At 43.1% G+C, this 25,514-nt stretch overlaps 1 protein-coding gene across 7 annotated transcripts in view; it reads right to left on the bottom strand.

Annotated features, from left to right (window-relative positions):
- Positions 1 to 25,514, bottom strand: part of TANC2 (tetratricopeptide repeat, ankyrin repeat and coiled-coil containing 2) — an 848,255-nt gene that overhangs the window by 359,635 nt on the left and 463,106 nt on the right. For all 7 annotated transcript variants that reach the window (XM_019523590.1, XM_019523591.1, XM_019523592.1 and 4 more), the window contains one exon: positions 5,802 to 5,950. In XM_019523590.1, coding sequence (XP_019379135.1) covers positions 5,802 to 5,950 — 149 coding nt within the window. The remainder of the gene's footprint in view (positions 1 to 5,801; positions 5,951 to 25,514) is intronic.

Genomic DNA, 25,514 nt, shown 5'->3' with positions numbered 1-25,514 from the left:
ATGAGGGGGCTGGGGGAGTTGGTGGGGGTCGGGGGCTAAGGAAGCAGGCAGGGGATGGGGCCTGCTGGGCATCCCCCATGATCCCTTTCCCATCCTCCAGCCCCCCTTCCCCTGGCCCCTACTTACCAGCTCGGAGCCCGGTTCCAGCTCCCTGCTGCAGCAGGTGGGGACTGCCTGAATCACCAAAGCTCTCCAAATATTTTCCAAATTGATTTGGAGAGCTTCAAATTGATTCGGACCTTTTAATCAGTCCCCGATTCGATTCAGGTTCCGAGGTTCGGCCACCAAATTGGGCCAAATCTCCTCTGAATCAAATCAGCACCCGAAGACTCACACAGCCCTAATAAATAGGATACGTGAAAGAGTAACTGGCTTCTAAATATGAAGAAAGATCCCATGTGTAGCTAGATGGAAGCTGTTTATGTCTCACACAACACACTGCAGCTTGTGAAAATTCTTGCTCACTCAGAAGGCAATCAGTCATTTGAGGGAAAACAGAACATCCTGAACAAGTCAGGACTGTGTAAATTGTAGAAGCTTGGGCCCCAAGTCATTCCTGTATTGGACTAGCTTTCCACCAGTGTAAACACACTGATTTCAGTATAAGCATGTAATATCCTAAAATTGAAGGAATACATTAGTGAAATTACAAAGATGACAATCACCCAGACAAACCCATCAACCCACTTTTATAATCCTATAATCCTAATCTATAGTCCAGGGGTAGGTAAAATATGGCCACAGGCCAGATCCGGCCCACTAAATGATTCTATCCAGCTCATGGCTGTTTCTCTGAAGGAGAACTCTATGTGGCCCACAGCTGCCCTGGCTTTTGGTGCCCCTCGCCTTTCTCCAGAGGCCAAGCAGCCACTCCCCACCCCATCCTAGCCCACCATGCCCTGCCCTCTGTGTACGCTTTAAGGCAGGGGGCACTGACCTCCTGGCCAAGATTCTTCCTGCTGAGGCTATTTGTGCTCAGCTCCAACCCTGTGGCCATTCACTGACCAGAGAGCCCAGCCCCTAATGAGACTCAAAGCTCGAGTAGGCTTTTTCCTGCTGGCAGGGAGAGAGTGCAGAGGGAAGAGGGTCAGGAAACGTGGGGTATCTGTGGGTGCAGCTGGAGCAGCTGGAATGACTCCTATATAACGCAGCCACATGTCGGGGACTCGGGGAGGGGGTGCAGGAAGAGCTGCAGGGAGCACATGTGCGCACGTGTGTGTGATCTTCAAGTGCTCATTAAATGGCCCTTCAGCCCTAATAATTGCCCATCCCTGCTACAGTCCTACCTAGCTGAAATAATGTCACCCATAAGTGTCACCTTTGGATCATTCAGAATGAAGAGATACATATAAATATCATATTGTTAGCAGTAGTAGTATTAACAATGAATATTATTGAGAGGCCAAACTTTTTATGGGTGATATCATTTACTGAACCAACTGCATTGCTAAGCTAGGCTGCTGACTGATTCATTTAAAGGCACGAGGGGATCTGATCCCTGATCCCAACAACTGTGCCTCCTGCTATGCCACACATCCATGGTAGGACACATAATTTTGGGATCGGGGATCAGATTCCATTCACACCCTACTTGCCAGTGCAGGGAGAATCCAAGATCATGATCCCGGGCTTCCCTTGCTGAAAACTGAAAGCCAGGTACCCAAAAATCAGCTGATTGTCGCCTGGCTCCAGGGCCTGCCCCAGGGCTGGTTTGAGCCCCAGTGTGGTTCCAGAGCTACCTGCTTGTTAGCTGCTGGGGACCATCCTGGGGCTAGCTGGAGCCCCAGTGTAGTCCCAGATTCATCTGACAATTAACTAACCATTCTAGGTTTGGAGACTCCAGTGCTGCCAAATGTTCATTTTAAAGTGTGATGGAAAACAGCCACAAAAATATTACGCATTTTGTGTATAACATTTTTGTGGCACCATTAATTGCCAAACGTGTGGTGGGGTTATCCTGTAAGACACAATTAAGAGACTAATCATGTCTTAAGTGTAACATCTGCTAGGGGCTACAGAGTTAGACAACCTTTCAAATGCAAACATACAGTTGGTCCAATAAAATACATCACCCACAAAAACCCCAGCTTACACCCCTCTGACTATCACATTGTTGTTTTATGAAGTGCCAGAAGTATTGACAAGCAATGTTCTTATCTAGTTTTTCATTCATAATGCTATTAATGCTGCTAATTAAGAACAAAATGCTTAGCAAATGGAAATCTTCAAAACCTCAATATGTTACTTTGCATTGTTCTATATGGATTACAACCCAGATTTTTCTATTGACATTGAAATATAATCATCATGTGTTCCTCTATGTCAGTGTTAAAAATACATTCCCACTTATAGGCCATTTTTTGTTTTCAGCATTAACAGTATAATGTTAAATTTTGACATGAGCTTTTGAAAAACTGAACTGCAGTACCATAGTCACATTTTCATTTGTGCTTTACTGGCAGTCAATAAGGGGAAAGCAATGTTTTGAAGAATAAGAGATAAATGTTTTACTCTCTCATTAAGGAAAGCATGCTTAGGAAAGAAACAGCACTAAAAATATGCAATTTCCTAGCAATTAGATTAGAAAGTGTGCCCCTTGATACATTCAAAATAAAGAACATTATTGGAAGCACAATGTGCTAGATTTACAGATTGGGGCAGATTAAGTGAAAACACCTTTGTCCCTTATCTCCATTTCCCCTCACCACTGGGGAGATTGTAAATAATTATTGTCTCGCTTCAGAGAGCACAGCCTGTTTAGAAGAGCAAGCAAAACCCTGGTCCCCGTTTTCTATACAGGCATGTCTTCCCCTGCTCAAGCCATAGAAATTAATGAATTAAAATCTAAAATCTAAAAAAAGAAAACCGATTTCAAATGCAAACTAATGGCCAAAGTCTCAATCAGATGTCAGCACACGATTAATAGGAGAATTAAGCTTTGCAAACTCCAACAATGTCCTACAATGTCGATAAAGTGTGCTGTGTTTTCCCCAAAGCTGATGAAGAATTAACTCTGGGAGGGCCAGCTTGCAGGGCCTGGAGCATAGCTGTGTGCTACAGCACAAAAGAATCCTACACAGAAGAGGACTTATTTTGGGAAGTATTCCCCCTGTCAAGGAACCAGAAGCAAAAGTGGGACAAGCTGGGACAAATGTTTGTCCCACAATAGTCAGTAGATGCAGAAGAGTAAGACTGGCATTGAACTCTGCGACAGCCCTTAAACTGCCCTTCCCTACTTCCACTGTATATGCTAGGGAACTACGTGGCACTGACAGCCAGGACTGCTCATAAAAGACAAATTTAACTAAGTAGCTTCTTCAAGTACATGAATGGTATTCCAAAGGGCCTATAAAACTTTTTTTGTGCAGAAATTAACTCACAGACCAAGATATCAATCTGCTTCAGAGTGCAACTGTCACTGCTGTTTCTGTTCAGATATTTTCTTTCACTTGTTCTCACAAGCCTTCTTTGCTTTTGAGAAAAGATGGAATTTTAATTAAAAAAAAAAAAAAAAAGGCAACAACAAAAGTATCCCTTTATAGTAGAAGCCTCTGCTCTGCTTTGAAGTATTCAATTTAAATAAGTTCCTGTTAAAAATACACTTTTTAGTACAATGTACTGTACAGGGCATTTCAAAGGCAGCCAACCAAACTTACAGCAAAAAGTAAATGAAATCATCAAAAGCTTAATGAATGTGTTAAAGAATAAACATTTTACAAAAATAAATTTCCTTTGCTCTAAGTAGTAAAGCACATTAACTATTTAGCCCACATGTACCATCAGACTGCTGAAAAACAGTGATAGAGAGTACTCTTTAGTAAAACTGAGCCAAGTCCTCTCAACAGCTCCTACCATACCATACCATACCATACTACTGCTACAGCGAGCTCACCTCTTCACCTCCTGTGGATAGAAAAAAACTTCCCTGCACCGTGGAACAGCCAATCTATAGCTGTCATTCTTTCCTTCAGACATCCAGCAGTCTGGCTGCAAACACCCCTATCAACCTATCCCAAATGATCCACATGTTTCATCTACCTGTTCCTCCCTCCATGTCTGCTCTGTCACCAGCGTTTCTCATGCAGCTGCCAGGAACTCCTTTTTATACCTTACCAAATTCAGGAAAGGTTAAAATACAGTAGTGACTTCCACAGTTAAAATGATATTATATTTAACCCAATTCTTGTACAGTGGCTGTGCAAACAAAAAGGACTAAACAAGCTGGTGAAAACTTCAGCTGTAGTGAGCTAGAAGAGGGGAAAGGTGGTCTTTCTTGATGAAGTAGAATAATAAAGAAATGGCCATTCGACCTCAGAGGGGCACCTGCATTTGCTACTTCATTATTAAGTTAAACCTATCAGAGACTTTTCATTTTAGCTCAAAGGCAAGTCATTGACATGCCAGCCTATAAGAATTTCAGCCAGTAAGTAAGGAAAATACACGTTTACAACATTTTTGTCTCTGGTAGTAATGTTGCCCTCATTAACTGTTTCTGAGCAAGTGAGTCTATATGATATTTATTTTAATAACTCCCTGGTGCAGCAGTGACACGTTATTTTATAAGTGGGGACATGAGGCAGATGCTATAAGCCAGGTTTTACTCCATCTATTAGGAATCTAAGTAACACTTTGGCCCTTGAGGCCCAGATTCTGTTCCACCTGTTGGGCATTTAAGTGGATTTAGATGCTGAAGTGTGATTCTATTCCACCCTGTTCAAACCCCTGAGAATCCATTAATACAGTTACTTTTGTTCTGATGTCATCATCAGGCCCTTAAGATTGAGTGACCACAAACGTGGAGAGCAGTGGGAGGAGGACCAAGCCACCTTTTGCATTAAATGGTTTTCAGGGACTTAAAACAGGATGAAACAAAATCACACATAGATACCTAGGTCAACTTATATGTTTAATAGGGGGAGCAGAGTCTGGACAGAAACCTGTGGCAGAATACGGAATTAACCTGGGTGTGATGAGTCCCAAGGTAGGGCACTAACCAATGGGCCTTTCTTACTAAAGAGGTTCTCTACATTTGGTTTTCATTCTCACCCCACTACACCAAGTGACCTCAGCATGTATTGATGTTATTCTTAGTGTGATGCAGGGAGCAAGCCTCTTGTTTAGAGAGGGGCTAGGAGAGACGACTTGGGAATTGTGTTCTCAAGTCCTTACTTGGACAAAACTCCTAGTAAATTTAACTCCCAGTGTGTGTCCAGATGCTGCTCTGCTCCCCAGATAGCTAAAAAGTATGACTTGAATTTAATAAGAGCATGACCAGAATAAAGCCATCGTGCTTTGGTTTGTCTGTCTGTTTTCAGACATGAATCACCTCACTATCTAAACATGAGCAAATCAGGTAAAAATCTATAAAGCAAGGGTAGCTATACTTACCTACCTGAGATTAGTGAGGCTCATGCAATACAATCCAAGTGCTTTAAAGGCTGCTCCTTAAATTGCTCTGGAAATACACATTATATAATCACTTTTAACCAATCTGGTGAAAGAGGCTGCTGTCCCTTTGGAAATTTGTTGTTCATACGGGAAAATGATAGAAAATGTTACATACTATATCAAGGAATCCCTGAAATACATAGTGCTACAGTGCAAGGATAATGCACAAGTTAACACAGGGACAGTACTACCTTTCTCTTCTTAAGACAATTAATCCATCATTGCTTCATCCCCAACTAATTAATAATAGTTACAAAATAATAAGACACCATAACAAAGATTTTGTACTGCATCATAATCAGAGCCCTAAAAATGGCTTCTCCGAATCTCAGAAGATGCAGGAGATCTCATACCTGATTCTCATCTTGCACCTCCATGCTGTACTGGGGCCCTGGCTGTACTTCTGTGACTTTCTCTCCAAGGAGGAAGCCCAGGCGAGTCATGAGTGTATTTGCTGCCTCATCTACGGATGGAGGGGGTCCCAGCTCCTGTTCTGTTTCACCTACACAGAAAGAAAAAAGGCAAATTATGATGGAAATTGGCCAAGCTTGTCTATGCAAACAGTGGGTGAACAGCAGCAAAATACAAATAACTTTTCACACTGCTATTTCGATAGATCAGTTTTTGGGTCATTCATTTCTTCTGTGTCTTACTCAATACTACCTACTGGTCACTGATTGATTTAGATTTTCAGCCTACTTAACTGTCAGTTCTATTCTTTATCCTCCAACCCGTTATTAGAAGGAATTCTTAATAGCTCATATTAAAAGACAATTTAGTCAGTTTTCTCCCTGAGTTTAACAGAAAAGCAATGTAGGCTTAGCTAAGAAACAGGACCTTGCTGAAACAGCAATCCAGAAACCATGCTCCTCCTTGCCTCTTCTGCTCTTTTGTTATATACACACACAAATCATGCCCACCCCACTTTAAATGACTATAAATGTACTGTTTTGATCTCCTGCTAACTACTCACTAAGTAACAGAAATATCAATAAGCCCATGCTTCTAAGCTTCTAACCACCTGAAGTTCATTACTGCATAAAATTAAAGAACTTGTTTAAAGAATAACCTATTGCTCATCAGGGAAGGTGGAATAAGATAACAGTCCCATTTTCAGCCCTGTCCTGGGAGCAGGAAAAATCATTCCAACTCACATCCATTCAAAATCAAGCTTCCCATTATAGTCTAGCCCTTATAGGCTTGGGTCCCCTTTATACAGCATTTTGTAAATTAGCAGGCAAAAATCTTTCACCCTCTCAAAACATTTTAAAAGCAAAGATTTTTATCTGCTGCAAGATGCAATTTCTTTTGTGCAGCCATTTCACAAAAAAATAAATTGAGAAGGATTGTTATCACACCTGCTGTCCTTGGAAAAACACTGCACAAGAAACATTACAGCTCTTAGGATGCTATTATGGTCTATCAAGCCAACTACTTACTTTTTGTTTTTTCAAACTGCCCAATTATGAATTTACATGTGAAATAATGTCTCAGAATATGCTCAGACACTGTGCTAGGTAAAAAAAAAAAAACATTTCAATATCTCTCCCTACATATTTGCACAATAGGCTACAACGATTTTGAAGGAGCCTGTTGCACAAGTGACACAAAAAATACTGGGTAAAATGTACAAAAATAAGGGTGAAGTATGATACATTTGTCTCAGTTCCTGTATATTTCCCAGAAGAGCCCTGCTTTTCACTACCCTAAAACATTTCAAAGAATTTCATGGGATAAAAAAAAATGTTGCTAAAGGCCTCTCAAACTGACAAAAAACCTAAAATGTAGATGGAAAATTGAAACTCTCCCTCTATCACAATCTGTTGTACCTAAGGATGTGTGGATTTTTATATATATGATGCAAAGACTTCCCATTATTCAGTGTATGTTTGGCTAGAAGTTCAGATCAAGTTATTTGCGAGTCTCATTCAGACCCTTACTAGCATTTTGCTATAGTAAGCTACATGCTTCTGGTCAGACATACAAGAAGCAACGTGGTCTACGCAGCACAGTAATTCTCAATTAGGATGCCTTGGCACCTTGGGGTACCTTGAGATCCTGTCAAGAGTGCTGTGAGATACCGTGCAATGTTAGCACTGTTAAGAGGTGGAAACCTGATTTACAAGATAATCAAAAGATTTCAAATAGGAACCCACAGTTTAAAAAACACCCAGAACTGTTGTGTGATTTCTGAGTGCTCTGCAACAGAACAATTGCTCTATTATTTTTTCATTGTCAAAAAAATCAGTGAAAACTAGGAGCTGGCATTTTCCAGGTAGACCTCAAGTCTAACAAGGGATGCCTTGTGCATAAAAATTGATGAGAACCACTGACCTAGCACAACAATCAGAAATGCACAGAATGATAGAAAATAGTGGGGCTTGAAGGGCCCCCAGGAGAATTCACCTTGTGCCCTGGGCCAGATCTGGACCATGTGGCTCCTTGACTGCCAGATTCAGTGCAAAGCACAAGGAAGCAGTGGTGGCAGCAGTGGAGCATGCCATAGCGGTGGAGGCAGCAGAAGATGGGGCAGTGAAAGCAGTGGAGTACATGGTGACAGAGGAGCATGTAGTGGTAGTGGTGGCTGCAGCAGCGGATCATGTGGCAGTCATGGCAGCGGTGGAGGCAGCAGATCACGTGGCAGTGGCTCTAGGCTCTGCAACATGCCCCTTGCCAGAGCTGGAGTTGTCACCACCGTGCACCCTGGGCTGCGATGGCAGCTTCAGCTCCAGTGACAACTCCAGCATGGGGGATGTGGCAGGGGAGCCCCAGCCATGTATTCCACTGCTGCTGCCATCACCGTGTGCTCCTCTGCCTCCACTGCCGCATGCTCTGCTGTCTCTGCATGCTCTGCCACCACCACCACATACCTCCAACTTCCGGTACCCCACTGGTAGCCTAGTAGGCTGGATAGTGTACCTCTGCAGGCCAGATTCAGCCCACAGGTTATAGGTTTGACACCCCGATCTAAACCAATAGCCTGCTCAAAGTAGGATCATCCCTGTCTAAACCAACCTAGACAACTGGTCATCTAATCTGCTCTTAAAAACTTCCAAGGGTGAAAATTCCATAAACTAAGTAATCTGTGCCACTGCTTAACCACACACACACCCTCACAGTGAGAAAGCCTAAGATTTAAACTAAATTTCCTTTGTTTCAATTTAAGACCATTGTCCTTGTCTTGTCTCTTATGACCACACAGAATGGTCTACCAGCAACCTCTATACAAGTACCCTTCAGGTATTTGGAAACTTATCAAATTTATCTTCTCAGTTAAATAATCCCAGTTCTTTTAGTCATTACTCGAAAGGCATGTTCCCCAGACTTCTAAATCACTTTTGTTGCTCTCGGCTAAGCCTTTTCTAATTTGTCTAATCTTCCTTGATGAGTTGGGGCCAAAACTGGACACAGTACCTCAGGTGAGGCTTCAGTGCTGAACAGAGGGGAAGGATCATTTCTCTTGACCTACAAGTGACATTCCTAATAATATAGCCCTGTATGTTATTGGCTTTTTTCTTTCTTTCTTTATTGAAACAACTGCACACTGTTGGCTCATGTGCAACCTTATGGTTCACTATAACCACCAGGTCCTTCCCTGTAGAACCGAAGAAGAGAGTCATGCCCCAGTCTGTATTTGTGCACGTGACTGTTCCATCCTGAGTACAGGACTTTGCCATTGTCCTTACTGAATTTAATTTGATTACTTTCAGACCATTTCTTCAGTTTATCCAGGTCATTCTGGATCCTAGCTGCACCCTCTACAGTGTCTGCACCTCCAGCTGACTTGGTACCACCTGCAAGTTTGCTAAGTGTGCACTCAGTTCCATCCTCCAAATATTTAGTGAAGATGTTAAATAATACCAGACCAGGACAAGCCCCAGGGGAATCCTACTTGATACCTCAGTTCCAGCAGGTCATCAAGCCACTGATAACTCCTCACTGAGCACGATGATCCAACCAGTTATGTATTCACTTTACAGTACTTTCTTCTAGTCCATATCTCCTTAGCTTACGAATGAGAATATCATAAAAAGCAGCATCAATGTTTGTGCTAGGATCAAGATATATTACTTATGCTGTTCTCCCCACACCTACAGGGCCCATTACCTTGTCATAAAAAGAAATCAGGTTGGTGAGGCATGACTTGATTTGAATCCATGTTGCCTGTTTCTGATTGCCTTGTTCCCTTCCAGGTACTAAAATTCTCCCTGATGACCCTCTTCATGATCTTTGCAGATGTCAAGGTCAGACTGACCGGTGTGTAATTCTTTGGATTCTCCCTTTTCCATTTATTAGAGATGGAGACTGTATATGCCTTTTTCCAGGAAGCTGGGCCCTCACCTGTCCTCCACAAGTTGTCAAAGATGATAGCCAATGGCTCTGAATTTAACTCAGCCAACTTCTTCAGTACTCTAGAATCCATCCCGCCCAACCCTGCTGATTTAACATCCAGCTTCACCAAGTAATCCCTAACCTGTTCTTCCAGTACTCTACATTGCTTATGTCCTTCTCTATCCTTGCTGCCAAGTGCCCTCATCATCAGATAACTAACCTGCTTTGCAAAGACTGAAGTAAAAAAAAGCATTAAATACTTCAGCCTTCACCACATCATACAATACTAAATATTAGATTGCCCTCTGCCTATACTTTCCTTGATCTTCCTCTTCTGACATACTTGTAGAATAGAGTTTTGTTGCCGTTTACATCCCTTGATAGTTGCATCTCAAATCTTCTCTGAGGGAGACTTAAAAACACCCTGACACATGTAGCAGAAAAAGAACAGCAGCAAAACCCAGAAGCACCATGGAACACAGGCATAGTTATGCTTATATTATCCCTGACCAGTGGCTGTCTAACCTCTCCTTGAACACCCCGAGGAGTGGAGAGTCCACAGCTTCCCTACGCAGTTTAGTCCACTGCCTCACTATTTTAACAATAACTTTTTTTCACATACCCAATCTAAATGTACTCTGCTGCAACTTCAAGCATCCATATCCTCCTCTCTGCAACAAGAGAGAAAGGGTGTTTTCCCTCTTCTTTATGGTAGTCCTTCAAGTACGTGAAGACTACTATCATGTCCCTTTTTAAATGCCTTTTCCACAAGTTGATCATGCCTAGCTTCTTCAACCTCTCCTTGTATGACTTGCTTTCCAAGCCCTTTATTATCTTTGTTGCCTGTCTCTGGACTACTACACATCCTTTTTAAAATGTGGATCCCAGAACTGCACACAGTACTCCAGATGAGGGCTAACCAGTGCCGTGTAGAGAGGCACTATCACCTCCAGTATCTTGCACCTAATGCTTCTATTTGTGCAGCCCAAAACCACATTTGCTTTTTGTGCAGCTGCATCACACTTCAGATCCATATTGAGTCTGTGATCTACCAAGATTCCCAAGTCCCTTTCCATAGTGCTGCCATCTGGACAGGTGTCATCCATTTTGTATTTGTGTTTTTGACTATTGCTCCCAAGGTATAGCACCTTGCATTTGTCCACAATGAACTTCATCCTGTTGGCTCTAGCCCAACTTTCCAACCTCCTGAGATCCTTTTAAATTGTGATTGCATCCTCCAACGTGTTCGCAATTCTACCCAGTTTCATGTTGTCTGCAAACTTGCTCAAGAAGCTGTCTATGCCAGCATCTAAATCATAAAAAAAAATCATTGAACAGCACCAGGCTGGGCCAGACCCCAGTGGGACTCCACTTGAAACCTCGTGCCATTCTGATGTGGACCCATTAATAATTACCCTTTGCTTGCGGCTTCTGAGCTAGTTATCTATCCACCTTCTAGTAGTTTTCTCTAGCCCACATTTCTCCAATTTGTTTATGAAAAGGTCATGCGGGACCTTGTTAAAAGCCTCGATGAAGTCCAGATACACTATACCTCCTATATCCCCTTCATCCACCCAAGTAGCTATCCTGTCTAAGAAGATCAAGTTTGTTTGACACAACTTGTTTTTTATAAATCCATGCTGGCTGCTTGTGATCAGCCTTTCTTTCTCCAGATGCTTGTAAACGGCCTTCCTTAGGATATGCTTCAGTAACTTCCCAGGTACTAGGTGAGGCTAACTGGTCTGTAGAACTTTGGGTCCTCCTTGCCTTTTTTTTTTTAAAAGAGGGGCACTATGTTGGCCCTTTTCCAGTCTTCTGTTACCTGGCCCCACCTCCCATGACTTCATGCAGATTGCTGCCAAGGCTTCCGAGATCTTCTCTACCAGCTCCTTCAGGACCCTGGGATGAAGTTCACCCAGCCCTGATGACCTGAATTCATTCCAACCCAACAAAAGCTCTCTGACCATCTCTTTTGTTATCTCATTCCTCAGCTTTCCCCACTTCCTTATCCAGATGATCCCTATTAGGTGTCTGGCTGCAGCTTAATTTTTTATGGAGACTGAAGCAAAGTAGCTGTTGTGTAGATCTGACCCCCCCACACCTCAATGGCTTGTTAACAGGGGAACCACAGCTTCCTTGGTCCTTCTTTTCTGGCCAACATACTTATAGAACCTCTTCTTGTTGTTCTTAACCTCCTTTGCCAGATGCAGCTCATTCTTTACCTTTGCCTTCATAGTTTCATAGTTTGTAGGGTCAGAAGGGACCTGAGCAGATCATCAAGTCTGACCCCCTGCCACGGCAGGAAAGAGTACTGGGGTCAAATGACCCCAGCAAGGTGTTTGTCTAGCCTTGTCTTAAAGACCGCCAAGGTAGGAGCCAGGACCACTTTTCTTGGAAGTAGGTTCCAGATCCTAGCCGCCCTGACAGTGAAGTAGCACCTCCTGATGTCTAATCTGAATCTACCCTCTGCCAGCTTGTGACTGTTATTTCTAGTAATGCCTGGTGGTGCTTGGGGGAACAGGGACTCCCCCAATGCCTGCTGGTCCCCTCTGACTAGTTTGTAACAGGCCACTAGATCCCCCCCCAGCCTTCTCTTGTGAAGGCTGAATAGGTTCAGGCCCCTGAGCCTCTCCGTGTAGGGCCTGCCCTGCTGCCCCCTGATCATGCAAGTGGCCCTCCTCTGAACCCTCTCCATGTTGTCCACATCCCTCTTGAAGTGCGGCGCCCAGAACTGGATGCAGTACTCCAGCTGCGGCCTGACCAGTGTCGCATAGAGGGGGAGGATCACCTCCTTGGACCTGCTTGAGATGCATCTGTGGATGCATGACAAGGTACGGTTGGCCTTCCTGACTGCATCCCCATACTACAGGCCCATGTTCATCTTGGCATCAGTGATGACTCCAAGATCCTTTTCTGCCTCTGCACTGCCTTCCTGATCTTATCCCTTTTGGGTTTTGCTATTTCCTGGTATGCATTGTTGGTGACCTGCCCATTCTTCCATTTCCTGTAGGCTTTCCTTTTGTATGAGGCATTTTAGAAGCTCCTTGTGCAGCCACATTGGTCTCTTGTTATTCTTCTTGTGCTTCATTCATGTCACAACAGTTTCTTGTTGGGTTTGAATACTGTGACCTTCAGAAGCTCCAAGCCCTCCTTTATCCTTAAGTCTATCCTCCCATGACACCATGCCACAGCTCCTTGAGTCAGATGAGATCCATCTTTTTGAAAACTACTGTCCTAATTTTGCTTACCTCACGCTTTCCCCATCTTAGGGTCTGGAATTCTATCATATCATGATCAATTCCTCCCAAATTAGTCATCACCTTCACATGCTCCACCAATTCTTCCCTGTTGGCTAAGACAAGATCCAAGATGGATGATCGCCTACTTGCATCCTCCACTTGCTGGAAGAGAAAATCGTACTCCACACAAGTTAGGAATTGGCTTGCTATTTTGTTTGGCTACATTGTTCTTCCAGAAGATGTTCAGAAAACTGAATTCTCCCATCAGTACGATCCCATAGCTTCTGGAGAGATTTGCCACCTGCTTGAAGACTGCCTCATCTACCTCCTCTTTCTGATTTGGTGGCCTATAATAAATCCCCACTATTGTATTAGTGCTGCATCTTTCACCTTTCATTTTCACCCAAATACACTCTGCTTTGCAGACTTCTTTCTCTTGAACCAGGGAACAAGCACCACCACCTTTTCTCCCAACCTTGTCCTTCTGTAACCCTTGATGTTCACACTCTAGTCATAACAGCTGCTCCACCAACTCTTTGTGATGCCAACCAGATCAGAGTTCTTTTCACAGGCTGCAGCTTCCAGCTCATTTAGTTTATTCCCCATACTTCTCACATTTGTATATCTGCATCAGACAAAGCCTGTATTCTGATTTCCTCACTTCGCTTTTGTGCCACTTGTTGCAATCCTGTAGCTCTCTGGCACCTTCCTAGAGTTGAGTTGCTTCCTCGAGTCCTTTTCCCTCTGGACTATGTCCTCTGTTGCTGGAGGGATTTGATCACTTTCCCTCACGGAACCTAGTTTAAAGTCCTCCTTACTAGGGTGGGCAGACAATATCCAAAGATGCTCTTCCCTGTTCTCATCAGGATGGATCCAATCTCTTGATAGCAGCCCTCCTCCCAAGAACATCTGTCTATTGTTGAAGAAGCCAAAGCCTTCACGTCAATACCACCATCTCAGCCATGTGCTCACTTTGAGGATATGATGGTCTCTGCCTTGACCCCTGCCTTCCACAGGAAGGATTGATGAGAATACCACTTGTGCTTCAAGCTCCTTAATCCTTCTGCCAAGAGCCTCATTGTCACCTGTCATCTGCTCAGTGTCATTCCTGGCAGTATAGTTGGTGCCTACATGAACAAGTAGGAAGAGGTACATACCAACGTCCAAAGGATGGCTGAGCTTTGGCAGACTCTGTGATGTTTTGAATTCGGACTTGAGGCAGGCAGCACATCTCCCAAGTCTCCAAATCCAGATAAATTGGTGCTTCTGCTCCCCATAGAAGGGTCACTAACCACCATGAATCTTCTCTTCCTTCTTGGTGCAATGCCCTTGAGGCCTTGCATTTCCTGCTCTCTAGGCTGCTGCCGCCTCCTCCTCATGCCTGCAGATGTCCTCTCTTCTGCCTCTTCCTCAGCAGTTTCACTGAAGAGTGCTTGACAGTGTTTATTGACTTCAAATAGCAACTTTTCAATTCTGGGGCCCCTCTTTCTTCAAGTAGTCACATAGTGTTACTTCTCTTCATTACCATTTGCCCAAGTAATCTTCTTGATCCCAGACGCAATGCAGCATTTGCTGAGGAACAGCTAAAGGCAAAGTTTGGGTGTGTGATGAAAATGTAGATAATTATTCATTTGATAATGTGCAATCAAAAATGAAACCCATCTCTATTTCCCAGGCCTATGCTGATTCTCTGGTGCTAATAAGAGTGAAATTTCATTCCAGCCAGAAAAGCCAGTGGATGTGTGAAAGGGTAGCAATTTTATGAGGTCCCTTCCAGAAGGGAACCTTCTTAGATCTGTATTTTTCTTTTAATTAAATGCATCTTATTTAATCCCTTATCTTTCTCTTCTTGAGTATGGATTAATTACATCCTTCAAAAGGGTCTTGGGAAGCATAGCCTGCAGCTAAGGTAGAGGGAATCTTCCTTTAAGTTGTTCTTCATAAGGAGAGCTGAAATAGTAACCTATGTAAGAGTTCAATAATTAGATTAGCCTGCTGCTCCTACAGAAACCAGCTCGAGGTCATAATATAGATTTCATGGATACATATAGCAAGTTTCTAAGCTCTCAGTCATATTATTGCAGTTTACAAGAGCTTTTAGTAGGATACAGATAATACTGATTTATGAGAATGATTAAATAAATACCTCATGGGGAGCCCACCTTATACTTCCTAGCTGCAGAATGTCATGCATTGCAGTACCCCCAAACTGATAAATTGGTCATGCTTGAAGATAGGTTGCAGATACAGGTGGACCTAGACAGGCTTGCAAGTTGGGCGGACCGGAACCAGATGAAGTTCAATGTCAAGAAATGTACAGTGCTCCACCTGGGGACAAACAATCCCCTGCACACCCACAGGCTTGGCAACGCCAACCTGACCAGCACTCCAAATGAAAGGGACCTGGGGGTAATAATAGACCACAGTATAAACATGAGCCAGCAGCGCGATGCTGTAGCCAGCAGGGCTAACAATACCCTGGCATGTATCAATTGATGCATCTCCAGCAAAACCAAAGAACTGATTCTTCCACTTTACTTGACATTGGTCAGACTGCAATTGGAGTACTGCGTCCAGTTCTGGGCGCCACACTTTAACAAGGATGTGGTAAAGCCAGAGAAGAGCCACCTGTATGATCAGAGACTTGTGTGACAAGCCATATGAGGAAAGGCTGAGGGATCTGGTACTCTTCAGCCTGAAAAAGAGAAGGCTGAGAAGGGACTTGATATCAGCTTACTACTACATCAGAGTCATACATCAAGGGCTCAGTGAACAACTGTTCACCAGGGCACCCTTGGGGAAAACTATGAGTAATGGTCACAAACTCCTGGAATAAGCTCCCTCCAGAGGTGGTGCAATCACCTACCCTGGAAGTCTTCAAGAGGAGACTGGATGGTCACCTCACTGAGGTCTCCTGACCCCAACTGTCTTTCCTGTCTGGTGCAGGGGGGCTGGACCCAATGATGGTCCCTTCCAGACTTGCAATCTATGAATCTATGAATAAACAACTATCAACTTCTGAAGACAAGCTTTTTTAGTTATTTCAAGTGGCAGCTTCTCTTATGAAAATTATGAAAACAGATGCCTTTAACTGGTTATAGGATTTGCCTTTCTCTGTGGGACTGTTTTACTGTCAAACAAAAAGCTCATTCACCAGTGTTGTGTTTAGGGTAGATTTAAGTTAGAGACAGATTTAGAAAGAGGGCCTCATTTTCTGAACTACTGAGCATTCCTGCTCATGCTGAAGTCAGTTAGTGTTCACCACTGCTGAAAGTCAGGCTTGGAATGGATGAACCGAGAGAGAAAAAAATATATATGTAAATTTATAGTGTTAATGTCTGTAAATGCAAAGAGCCCTGAAAGTTCTGTCGGATATCCAAATGAAAACTTAGTTCATAATTAATGAATTAGTGTGATTCAGCAGTTTAAGAGACTATTTTACACAAAGAGCATGAACCCAGGTCTTTCTGTGAAAGCACACACGTGTGCACCTGTGTAGGTGTCTATATGTACCACAGTACAGTGAGGAATTAGAGGTATGGCAGCTGCTAAAGCTTGATGGGTCTACTCAAAAGCCCCCAAAGCACTTCCCGTCATATATCGAAGCAACTAGAGGTATGCTGTAGTAACTGGATTTGGGTAAAAATGTTCAAACATAAGGCAGTCTGCATGACTGCATCAATTTATTTCACTTGCTGAAATGGTACATGGGGAGACAAGCAGTTTGTACAGTATCTGGGACCCAAACCATGAAGCTATGTATAAATGAAAACTAGTGCTTTGAAAGCACATGAAAGCAAAGGAGAAGCCAGTGCAATTCCCTGAATATAGGTATGATGCATTTATGCAGGCAGGCTGCTGAATTTTGGGCTGTCTGAATTAGGTTGGAATGCATTAGGATTAGTCAGCGAGCAAGCTACAATAGCCCCTTTTGAGCAGTGGCTCTCAAACTTTTCAGAGTCAAGGACCCCCTCCATCACTTTTTTGAATGTGGTGGCATCCATGGTTTAGAACCACTGTTGGTGCTCCCTCATTTTACCTCTGTGTTTCTCAGGCAGTTGTCGTTGCCTCCAGATAAAACTGTCCCATGCTTGCTGCATGCTCAGCCTGGGAAGGGCCCTTTCCTTCATTAGGGTTGTCTGATCAGCCTAAAGCAGGCAGGAGGTGCATGGTGCTGTGTAGCTCTTCCTGGTTCAGCGTCCCCCCCTCAAAAAAACTCCTCCCAGAAACAGAAGCACAAAAGTGGGACTGTCTTGCACACCCCCATTTCCAGGATGAGAGTGGAAAGGATCAGTCTGGGAAGGAATATAGCCAGCTTCTGCCTGCTTTAGGCTGATCAGAGAGCCTTAACGCAGGAGGAGAGCGGGCAGGGCAGCTTTACCTGGCTGCCACCATGGCAGCAGCACTTGCTTGAGAACCACTGCCTTAGAGACTGTTTGTAAATTTTAGGGCAGAACAGTTGGTGTCACTTGTCCCAGCAATAGTGACTGTTTCCTCAACAGACACACCAGCTTGCAAGACTAGCCCCCAGCCTTTTCTGTTCTGTCCTACCCAACGAGAAGGCTAGAAAGCTGTCATTTAACTATCAAACAAACTTATCCGCTTATCCTACATCACAACACAGTGAAATACTGTATATATTCTCATTATATGAGGGATAACAAATGTTTCTACAGTGATTATCACAATGAAACTCAACTGGAAGGCTCTTCTGACATGACAAAATAGGAAGTAGTATAATTCAAGCAATTCACATAGCTTAGCATGACCAGTTGTTATTTTATTAGAATATAGCTTTCAAGATGCAAAAGAACTCAAGTGAGGTAGTTTTGCAGTGGACTATTTTGAATTCAGGGCTTTTATAAAATGTTTGCGGGATTAATTAATTAATTAATTAGATGTCAGGGAAGAGAGACGAGACAGCTCCTAGCAATCTGTGCCAAGGTATTACAAAAAAAGCTGCAACTTCCCTTTCAAAGATGACAGATAAAATAGCCTCTCACTCAGTTCAGTGAAAGGGCATAAGTGTTTTTTTTCTCCATCAACATGTAAGCTACCCAGTAAATACTCTGGACAATTTTTAACACAATTCAGTGAATTAAATGTCCTTGACCTCAATGGGATATTAGACTACATATCTGAGGGGAAAACTAGCTTGAGACACTTCAAAGTATTCTAACCCTGCCTTGATATAATGAACTATACCAGCTCAAAAAGAAATATCATAGTGAAACCAGGTTATTAATAATCAATATATCAATAAACAGTATGAAATTCTTTGCTCTGCACCATGCATGTAAGCCCACTGAAGCCAACTGGGCCATATGCGTGAGACCACAGGTTGAAGCTTTTGTGGTGTCTCATATCAACTCACACATTTCCATATAAGCATTGAAAGTAATAGTGAGAATCTTGCTAAAACTGCCAGAGCCAAAAAAAAGAAGTACAAAAATATACTGCTTAAGTCATTCCACGGTGCCTAAGCACTGTACAGGAAGAACCCAGAAATTATGTAATTTTACTTTATATGTCAGGGCAGAAGGAAAGAGTAGGAAGAAAATTTCCATCTCAAGGGATTAAAACAGTGTGATGAATTATGCCACCATTTTAAAAGGGACCACACTAGAAAGGTCATGTCTTTATTGAGATAAAGACACAAAGACATGTTCTTATCCACTTACTTTCTCACTCGCGCCAATTTGTCATAGACACTGGTTTCTGAATATCATTAATCGGTTCTTATAGGTCACTACATGTATTTTAACAATGGATTTTTGTAGAGGGCTTTTTTATTTGTTTCTTGGTGCCACAGTTTACCAAAAAGTGTAATAAAACCAGTTTCCAAAATCTGGCACAAGATGTAATCTGTCCTTAATTAGGTGGCCTAATTGTACTGCACTCTAGGGGCGTTCTACTATCCCAGCCCTGGTGATGCATTCTACAGGTATATTCTTGCCCCACTGGCAGGAAAGCAGAATGAAGAAGGACTTTGTGGAAGTCACAGAGTCTACCTTTGTCCATGAGCATTCTGGGTAACATCCTTAGTATGAGAGCACAGGGCTAAACAGTTTGGGAAAAGTAGAGAGTAAGGTGATTTAAATCACTTTTGTACTCTGCTCAAATCCTGAGCTGATCCTGAAGTAAGACATGCTAGAACCCTGGGGATCAGCTCAGTTATAGCTGCTTATCAACAGGTAACTATAAGCGCATCTACACTTGCATTTAAGTGCGACTAAATTTAATGTGCATTAAGTTAATGCTCATTAAGCGATTTTTGGCAGGTGTCTACATGTGCAGCGACTTGTCACTAAAGTTAGTCTCAGATCCCTGGACTTGGTACTAAAGTTAGCTCCAAGTCTCTGCAGCCCTGCCATATGCCCCTGTAACCACCAGGAGGAGCTCCAGCCTCTGGCCACATGGCTACCAGCACTTGGCAACCATGTTGAAGCCAGAACCAGCTGCCAGAACCTGTGACAGGGCAGACCAGGCATTAATGTAAGTGCCATGTCATGTCTACACAGGCATCAATGTGCATTAATAAACTGCACCTATATTTGATACCTGCATTTGTAGGTACCAAATTTAGGTGTCATTAGCCTATGTTAATGTGTATTCAGGGTGTGCACATGTAGACATGCACCCATAATGCACATTAATTTAGGCTAATGCGCATTAATACATCTTGTGTAGATGTGCCCTATGTGTAGCAGCTTGACCAAGAATCTCTCTGGCACTAAGTCCTGAGGACTTGCCCATGTATCTAATGAGCTGACGGAGTGTTTGGTATGAACATATCCTTTTGCATAGGATACACATTGCAAAAGTACACTCCATCTGGTACAAAAACCCTCATACAACTTCCCTGAAAACTAGATTACAGTACAGGAATACACCACTACTTTCATATTTAGCACCAAAACCTTTCTAAAATTCTTCTAATGATGCAAATATTTTAAGGTTTTCTTTTGTATGTTCCATTTAAAACTCTCCAAATGAATATTCAGGGTAGGGTTTATAAATGTATTAATGTGTACTGTACAGGCCATTAAAACTATTTATTTTATAACACTACAGCATTTACCCTTACCAAGGTACACTAGGAAAGGCATATTCCACAAGATTAGGTTCTTCCTCCCTCCCTGCAAAAATGAGGGTAACATTGTCCTTGCATACATTGTTGCAGTTGCTATTATTATTCAAATAAAATGAATCTCTTTTGAGTTTTGTTTTAATTATTTGCCTCTCTGTACAAATCAATTGCAGAGATTAACTACAGATGAAATAAAGTATGTTTGTATGTATATTGAACATGGTGCCTGTAATTTAAAAAATAAAAACAACTCAGATTTGGTGTCAACTTTTTAGCTGTTGGATGTGAGGTCAGAACTACTCTGTGTTTGCCACTAGCCCCACGACTTCATAATAGGCGTAGGTAGAAAACTAAATGTATGTTGTTGTGGCTTGCCGAGACTCTAAATAGCATCGAGTCACTGAGGTTCCTCAGCAAAAGGCAGGATCAGTCTCTCAAAGGGGACAGTTAAGTTAGAAAGAGAGGGAAATTGTGCAAACCAGTATGGATTAAAAAAAAAAGAACAAACAAGAAAAGTGAAAACTAACATCCCTGCTTGAGCACTGTAAGAACCAGTATACTTGAAAACAAGACTTCGGGATTCTTTTGTGCTGAGCCTTCCACTGTTACCAAATCATTCAAAAAGTTGCACTAGAATCTTTATCCATTTTTTGTTAGACTGATGAACAGGAACGGCACATTAATAGGTTCTGGCTTTTGTTCTTAATTTCCAGTAGAGCTAGGTAGCAGTTCTCTATATAGATTGGGCAACATTATATAAGAGAAATAAAAAAAACAGCTTTTACACGGTTGCGAAGCAGGCAGCCTTTGTGGACTGGAATACTGCTCATGTTTAGAGCATCTGGTGTTTTATCAGCCAGGTCAGAAGCATCTTGAAAGGAATAAATTGAAGTACCGAAGTCTTAGCTTTGTTGAATCCATGGACTGAATTCAGAAGCAGAATAGAGTAATTTTAGAAAACAGCAACCCACCATTTCTAATTTTCTAGCACAAAACTGAATCTAGTCTCAAAAGTGAGCACCTCAGAGTGAGGGTCACAGGGCACAGACAGAAATGCAGCTCCCCGCTGTAACTCATGGTGCTTTGCTGGATGCGCCACGTGGTACAGCTATCCCTGGGACCCAACAGACATTCACTGTTGGGTCCCAGGGGGTTGGGAGATGAGCTGCAGTTTAGACTGTCTGCATCTCTGCAGCTGTTCTCCCTTAGCTCCTTCCTCCTCCCGCCCCCACCTCCAAGCCCTGGTGCTGTCTTTGGAATGGGAGGGGGGCAAGGGAGTGGAGAGAGCTCTTTCTGAGGGGTACCCACCCAGCACTAGAGGGTGGGGCTGATGGATTTGAGTCCTCCAAGAGTTCAGACTGTCATGCAATCAGGCATTTTTAAAGCACTCTGCAGCTGTACACTTCTGTCAGTGCATAGCTGTAGAGTGCTTTCTGTGGCTGATTGCGCAACAAACTGTTACATCTGTCGGGGCCCACAGGTCAGACAGGGCTAGTGGTGGGTAAAAACGTAGATGGAATGCAAGAGAAATGGTGCCTAGGTTGGCTGTACTGATTCTAAACTACAGGGAGATAAAGGAAAGAATAAGGGGATTTGAGTTGTACAGACTGGATGGACAGGGCCAACAAAGAACAGCAAAAAACTGGAAGCTAATGGGATCTGCAGCGATCAGCACATCTGAGTACTGGGCCTTTTGGATTTGGTCACTCAGTACAAATAACTACCTAATTTTAGACACTCAGAAAGATCACCACATTCTTTGTCTGGATGCGTCTTTAGATTTGTTTCACAGATGTTCTTTTAATTAAATGCAGAGCTGGCACCGAAGTCAAAGAGTTAAGGTCCCCTAACCCTTTATATTAGAAAACACTAATTTAGATGCTTCTGACTTTGAAAGACTTTCCATCTGGGCTGACATTTTCCATGATGGTTGTCAGCTACAGGCTGATTTTTTTTTAAAGGTACTGTACAATAAAGCTGTCCAGCTCTTTCTGAGAATGAGGGTTGGAAATAGATATGCTTTCACCAATGTAAAAAAAAAATTAAGAGCCTTTGTCTCTGCTTTGGGACTGGGACTTGCAATTTGCCATGGGGAGGTCACTCTGGGGTCAGAGGGGTACCTTTTGATGTGAAAATACACTTAGTCTTGGCTGCATTATAAACTGTTCAAGTTAACTTAAGCACATGCTTGGTGGAGATTTACCAGAGGTTGCCAATGAAATCCTTTAATATTCCATCTGCACCGAGTATGCTTCCACCCCACAGAGGTCCTGGTCAGACATACTACATATGCTGCATCCAGGGACTGAAGAGGAGATTTTCCTGGCTGCTTGGGGGTGCTATGATGTAGGCAAAAAACTGAGAGAGAGATCATCTATCTTGTCTCCTCCATTCTCCTCCTGCTGGTACCCAACCATTGTGAATTGAAAAGACGGAAGCAACTTGACCCTTACCACTGATAGAAGCAGATGAGCAGAAGGGCAAACCAGGACATACTTGAGATCCAGGGACAGAGGATATGAAAGCTGGAGAACAGCAAGAAAAAGGTCTGTAATCACTAAAATTCCTGAAACCTAGAAAAGAAAGCCAGGTTCCCAAGTCTCAGTGCTTCTCTGATGTCCACAGATGCTGTTAAATCAGCTGATAAACTGTACTTTTCAGCTCTTCTAGGGACTAAACTGACACGCACGATAAGACTGCTTTTATTACTGGTAGCCATTGTGGTAAAGGTCTATGCAAAAGAACTTAAGGTTCCAACTCTGTAGGTAATCCGCATGGGGTCAAAATGGTTTCACACGGTGGAACCTGGCATTTTAAAATACTTCTTAAAAATCTAGAAAATGACATTGAAAACACCCCCAAAACAAAACACCAAACAGAATTCTTTCTGTTACAAGAATGTCATGTTTGCAAAGTTCACCACTCAAAAATGTGGAAATGTTTAAGAATTAAGAGTGCCTGTAAACATTTCATTTAATTTAGCACCCTTGTGCAAAAGAACAAATGACCACATCTCATTTTTACTCAGCATTTGCTGAATATGACATGGGGGCATCTACACTCCTTCAAGTAGAGAACGCAGCCTGCCTGAAACGGTGCTGGCATGCCTGGGGCAGCAGGAGTGGTGTTGCAGCTGCTGGAGACAGTAAATTTGCTGTGTAGACATGGCCTCAGTGGATGTGTCCCCATGAGCAGGAACATATGTTTCCCTGGGGACAAACAGCAGCAACACGTATTTATGCCACTACTCCTTGTCCCTGAGGAACACCCCTGCACATGTGCTCTGGCATGTAGCAAGTTGCCCCAGGTGGGGTAGGAGAGGCTGGGGCCAGCACCTGGGCTGGCCTCAGCAGCCTTACCTGGGGTTCCGGGGCCTCCCAGGGGTGCAGTGAAGGTGATTTGGGAGCACAGAGCCTGGCCAGAAGCTGGAGCATGGCTCTGGTTGACCAGGCTCCAGTTTCAGGTGGTGCACACTGCACCAATTTTTTTTTTTGGTGCATTTTTTTTTTTCTTCACCAGGAGATCCCAGTGTCAAAAAAACTGCAGTACTGGTGAACATGTGCATGTGTGATGTGTGTGGTTTGTGGTATCATAGGTGGCTTTGTGCAAACCAGACAAGTGTGCATGGGTGGCATACATGTGCATGTGCAGCGCATACGGTTTGCATCGACACATACTGCATGTATGCTCATCTGGTTTGTGCAAACCAGTCACGCACAACACATGCACACATTCACTGCACTGCTAATTTGCAGTGTGGCAGGGTTTTTTTTAACACCAGGATATCCCCGTTTAAAAAAAAACTGCACCTGAGAAAAAGCACGGTGCTGCATGTGGCAGCAGCATGCACCACCCAAAACAGGAGCCTTACCAGCTCTGACTACTGGCCAGACTCTGTGCATCTGGATCACCACCACTGCAGCTCCAGGAGGGCCCCAGGACCCTAGGTAAGCACATGCAGATTGCACATGTAGGGGTTTTCCCTGGGAATAAGTAGCAGCAGCACAAATATGTACCACTATTTCTCCCTAGGGAAATGCATGTTCCCGCTTGTGGGGACATGCTCCATGAGGCCAACTTCTTGAAGATTTAGAATATCTTCCACCCCCAAGTATTAAAAACCTCTCAATTAAATACAATAGGTGGCATAGCATCTTTAACAAAACAAAATGATGCGGCTTAAAAAACACCTACTAATAGGAACCTGAGGGGATGATCTTGAAAAAATCAGCAGCACTATTTGTGAGGCACAGTATGTTATTATATTTGTTTCCCCCCGCCCTATGCCCAGAGGAAGTAACTCACTCAAGAACAATCTAGCTCTGTAGTTTTTCTCTTGAACCCACACGCTCTAATTAGACAAGAAAACAAAAATCATGAAAGGCAGACCAATGGGCAAAACTAGAAACTCTTTTGCTTCTTTTGGCACTCTTTTGCTTCTCTGATGTGCTATTATCTTATTGTTGAGATTAGATAAATTAATTCAGAAAGGTAAACTCAAACCTGTGACTTTTTTCAGTTTCCTGGAGCAAAGTACTTTCTATGTTTTCTGGCAATCATCAATCTAAATTGGCATTTAACTCCATTGTGATCTCATTACACAGCAAAGCTTTTCATCAGGCTTTCATTTATTATGCTAAATATAGTGCATTACTATATTGGTTTGAAGTAGTAGCACAAATTAAACTAGTAACCATTGATGCTACCCAGGATTAAGCATCTGCTGACCTCCCATATGTGCCACCCTCATTAAAGCCTTAATTTGGGAAGCCAAGTGGTCTCAGCGGCTAGGGACAGACATTACACATAAATCAGTTTAAGTGATCTGGTTTAAACCTGCAACAGAACACATAAATCAGTTTGAAAATGGCTGAAACCAGTTTGAGATAAACCTGGTTTAACGTAGTATTAGACTTTACTGATTTGGGTCAAACCGGTTTACGCAATGTTTGTCCCACATCCCTCCCTGATTTAACTTAAACCAGAGTCCCCCAGCATCCCAGATGCTTTGCCCTAGGCTAGGCCCCTCCCCTCTGCTTCCACCCACACCCCCACCCTCACCACTCTCTGCTCAAGCAGGGATTCTTCCCTTCCCTCTCCTCCCCTTCTCTCACCACTAACTTTTTAAGCAGAGATCCCTTCTTCCTCTTTCCCAAAGCACAGACTGTAGCCAGCATGTGGTGTGCTAGCGAATGCTGTGTGAGGCAGATAGGACAGTGTGCCCTTAGGGCTTTTTGGAGGTAATCAGCACCTCAGATTGTAATGTCCCTGAATTCCTTCCTTTGGAAAAAGCTGTTTAAGAAGAGCTTGTAATGAGCGAGGCCTTGTTTTCTGATGGGGTGTTAAATGCCGATAAGAGAGCTGATAAATTCTCTATTATCAAAGCGCCGGGGGGGGGGGGGGGG

This window comes from Gavialis gangeticus, unplaced genomic scaffold (assembly GCF_001723915.1).
Source record: "Gavialis gangeticus isolate Ggan-Ray unplaced genomic scaffold, GavGan_comp1, whole genome shotgun sequence".
NCBI classification, from domain to species: Eukaryota; Metazoa; Chordata; order Crocodylia; family Gavialidae; genus Gavialis; species Gavialis gangeticus.
This window is presented reverse-complemented; position numbering and strand designations above follow the sequence as displayed.